This window comes from Aplidium turbinatum, chromosome 3 (assembly GCF_918807975.1).
Source record: "Aplidium turbinatum chromosome 3, kaAplTurb1.1, whole genome shotgun sequence".
NCBI lineage: Eukaryota > Metazoa > Chordata > Ascidiacea > Aplousobranchia > Polyclinidae > Aplidium > Aplidium turbinatum.
The window spans coordinates 38,710,150-38,713,858 of record NC_137474.1 but is presented as its reverse complement, the minus strand read 5'-3'; the positions used below and the strand labels follow the sequence as shown (position 1 = coordinate 38,713,858).

General features: G+C 38.7%; 1 protein-coding gene across 1 annotated transcript; it reads left to right on the top strand.

Annotated features, from left to right (window-relative positions):
* The first annotated feature begins 907 nt into the window (after window positions 1–907).
* Window positions 908–3,222, top strand: LOC145766085 (uncharacterized). Its single transcript, XM_082577742.1, has 3 exons — window positions 908–1,140; window positions 1,634–1,752; window positions 3,179–3,222. The coding sequence occupies exons 1-2, from the start codon at window positions 909–911 to the stop codon at window positions 1,744–1,746; spliced, it is 345 nt and encodes a 114-aa protein (XP_082433868.1). The 5' UTR covers window position 908; the 3' UTR covers window positions 1,747–1,752; window positions 3,179–3,222.
* The last annotated feature ends 487 nt before the right edge of the window (window positions 3,223–3,709 follow it).

The following is a 3,709-nucleotide window of genomic DNA, read 5'->3' as shown; positions in this document are numbered from 1 at the left end:
TCAACGTGAGGAGATGCAATTTAGCAGAAGAACTTGGTTTTTTTATGAAGGAAGACAAAGGCCATGACGTAATCCTTTGCTAAAGGGATTATGACGTCACTCGATTCACTTCGACTGTTCAAGCATGGCGGTTGTGCTCACTGCTCAATACACAATTACGTGGAGAGCCGAAAGCACAATGCTTATGTGAACAGCGCTAAGAGGAATTTTCGCTTCTTGCATCGAAAATATAAAAAATCGAATTCAATTGAGATAGGCCTATTACGGCCGAAAGAAGTTTTAGAAATGATCAAAATGAAACTATAGGAATGACTTACGACGGTGTTTATGAAAACCTGGTAAGTGAATGTCTTTTATTCATTGAACCTGAAATAATTGTGTAAAGTCGTTTTTGTCACTAGGCTACGTTTACACAATTTAAAGAAAGTTATAAAACTCAATTTAGAGAAAGTTATAAAACTCAATGACCAATGGAAAACTTTCATATGAAATATTCTCGTGACAAATTTAGTGCCAGTGCTTCTAGATGAGTGCTAAGAAGATATCAGCAAAGTAGCAGAGCTTGTGATGTCCCACAACATGTGTAGGGTTCTGCTCAATCTTTGATTTTGCTGCTCCGGCAGTGTTTGCCTGACTGCTTGAATGTGTTTGTATTTTTATGTCGTGTGGATAGGTCTGTGATGGTTGTAGAGTATTTGCAAATGTAGCTTTCATTGCCGTCAACTGAATAATAATAATAATAACATGTTTTATTTTGCGCCCATTTCGACAACATAGCCTACAGTAGCCTACACTGCGACCTACATACGCAACAAAACAGACGACTGGAATCCCAAAATAAACTTTCAACGTTGGCTGTCATTTGTAACAGTTGAAAATTTCTGTAACAAGTGCTGAAGCTTTTTAATATGATGGATGAAACCCCTGTCATTACATTCGATTTACATTTTGCAGGTGGCAAATTTAAGTCAAGTTGTTGGCAAAAATGCAAGCGATTGTATCAGTGGACTTATTCCAACTATTATTATCGAACACAACACAGTTCAAGTCATGTCGAGAAAAAAGAAAGAAAAAAAAACGTCGTGAAGTCTAAGCACTCGTTTGATTGTTTAAAAAAGAATCTGAAAAAGATTGTTCTTGGTGAGTACTAGGGACGGTACATTACGGGACGCGCAACTCCGTTGTTCCTTCAACATTAGAAGGGTCAATTGCCAATTTGACATTTTTTTTACGCTTTATTGCAGGCTTGCTATCAACTAAAAACCTTAAATTACTTTAAAACCAACTTAACTCTTCTTATATAACCCATAAAAAGTAAAATATTTTGTAAATTAGAAAAAAACGTAACCCTTCTAGTGTTGCGGATAAGCCAAAAGCGGATGAAGTTTCGCATCCCTATGATCTACAATCCCTAGGTGAGTACGGATAAATGTTTTTACTACGACTAAATGATTATGTCATAACTATGCCATTTTGTTCTTTTGATTAATGTATGATGTAATTGTGAAGAGTAATGTATGAAAATGTTTTAGTGGTGTATTCGCATTGATGTGAACAACGAACATGGTGGTTAGTAGGCTATGTCGGCATTTATATACTGATTTAACACTTCTTTTTTTACTTTCATGATTAGACATGGTGATGGCGCACGACAAAGCTGCTGCCGTGCAGCAAATTGATGAAGAGTTTCAGAGTGATTTCGAAATTGGAAAGACAGGCAAGGTGGCCGAAAACGGCAAAAACTAACTTTTGGTGAGCTTGTTATATGTTTGAAAGACAACAGCGAATGTGTTGCTTTAGTTGTTGAATAACTACTGTACACGCCAGTGGCGTAGCCAAGGGGGGGGGTTTTGGGGGTTACAACCCCCCTTTGGCACGCGTGTGACGTCACGATATTGAGAATGATGCTTTCAGTCTAAAAAAAATTTGCCTAATTTTAAACAAATCTGCATTAAAAGAGCGAGTTTTGCCAATACCAAACACTCAAATATCTCAGCCTGGAAGTAGCAACAAGAAAACATAGAGACTTAGCTTTATTTCTGAAAAATGCCGAAAAAAAACATGATCTAATGCTTTTGCTATGCCACCGGACAGCACCATTTTACAGTAATATTCATACCCACATTTTTGTTGAAAATGCTCTCAAAATGCACCAAATTCAATGTAATTTTTCAAAATTTTCTAGGGGAGGCCCCCCCAGAGCCCCCGCCGCTGGGTGTCGTCTTAGGCGGAAACCCCCCCTTTCAAAATTCCTGGCTACGCTACTGGTACACGCAATTAGAATGTATTGGAACTTGATTATTGCTCTGCGTGGCGCAGAATCGAATGATAAGTTTTTTGTCACGCACGTTGGAGAGAGGGATATTACATTGATATTGCAGATTGTCAATTAACTTCGTAGTATCCTTAACGACAACTGATCAAAATCCTACACAGTGGCGTAGCCAGAAAAATGTTTTGGGGGGGGGGCAAATATTTGATGAATTGAAGAGAACAACAAAGTGTTTGATTTAAAGCCATCGCCACTTGATGTGCAGTGGCGTATCCTGGTGGGTTGAAGCAATAAAACTGGTAGCGGGGTTAGAGCGTGCCAAAGGCACGCGTATTTTAAGGGGGTCCGGGGGCATGCTCCCCGGGAAAAATTTTGAAAAATTACACTCAAATAATGGATTATAGCGCTTTCTGAAAACACTTTTACGGTAATATTTGTATGAAATTTATTAGCAGATAAACAGCTATTAACTTATTAAAGATAGCTCTTACACATGAACTGGCAAAAACTGCGGCTAAATTAGAGAACACCAAAAACACAGCTAAACAAAAACTCAATAACTACGCAAAAGCCCAACAGAGTAAGCCATTCTGAAATTGCTTCCACAAATTAGTTCAAAGAAATGTAAATCGCGTAAATTTTGGGCGATTTACGATTTGGAAAATTTATTGGTATCTTTCTGTGTGTCTAAAACAAGTCCTTGGGGGTGTTAATAGCCAGATGTCTTGGAAAACGATATAAATTTCTACAAACTTTATTGCATTTTCAACAAAGGGCTCAACTTCGGAATCCAAACTTTGAAAATTTGGGGGGGCATGGCCCCTTTTGCCCCCCTGGCTACGCCTATGATTCCTACACTGTTGCCAAACAGCCCTCTTGAATTAAATATTTTTGTTTCATTTGCAGGAATTCACAATGATAAAGATACACAAGGAAAAGCTGCTGATGTGCAATGAATCTCCATCTATCAATACGATTTGATGTGGCTTGTTTCTAATAAATGTGAAAATATACGAAGCTCGGCTGTTACTTTGCTTTGTCACAAAGGGAGAAGTGTTGCTTATAAATCCGTGTTGCTGCTGTTCTTTCGCCCAAGGATTAGCTAGGTTCAACAATAAACTTTTGGTAATGAGCGAGGTTTAAGTACAGAGACGTTTGGCAAATGTAGATGCCAATGCTGTTCAGATGTTTTATGCACCAGCTTGCTTCGCATGGCCAACCTTGGTCAAAGCGCGGGCATCACAATAGTCAATAGATCAGATGAAGCAGCATCATGGTGCATAAAAGTCAACCAGAATTTAGGCGCCAGATGAAGCAAAATGGTGCACAAGCCATCTTGCCAACGTTGGCCAGATACAGATGCCAACGTTGGCAAGATGAAGCAAAATGGTGCATAAAACATTTTGCCAACGTTGGCAAGATACAGAAGCCAATGTT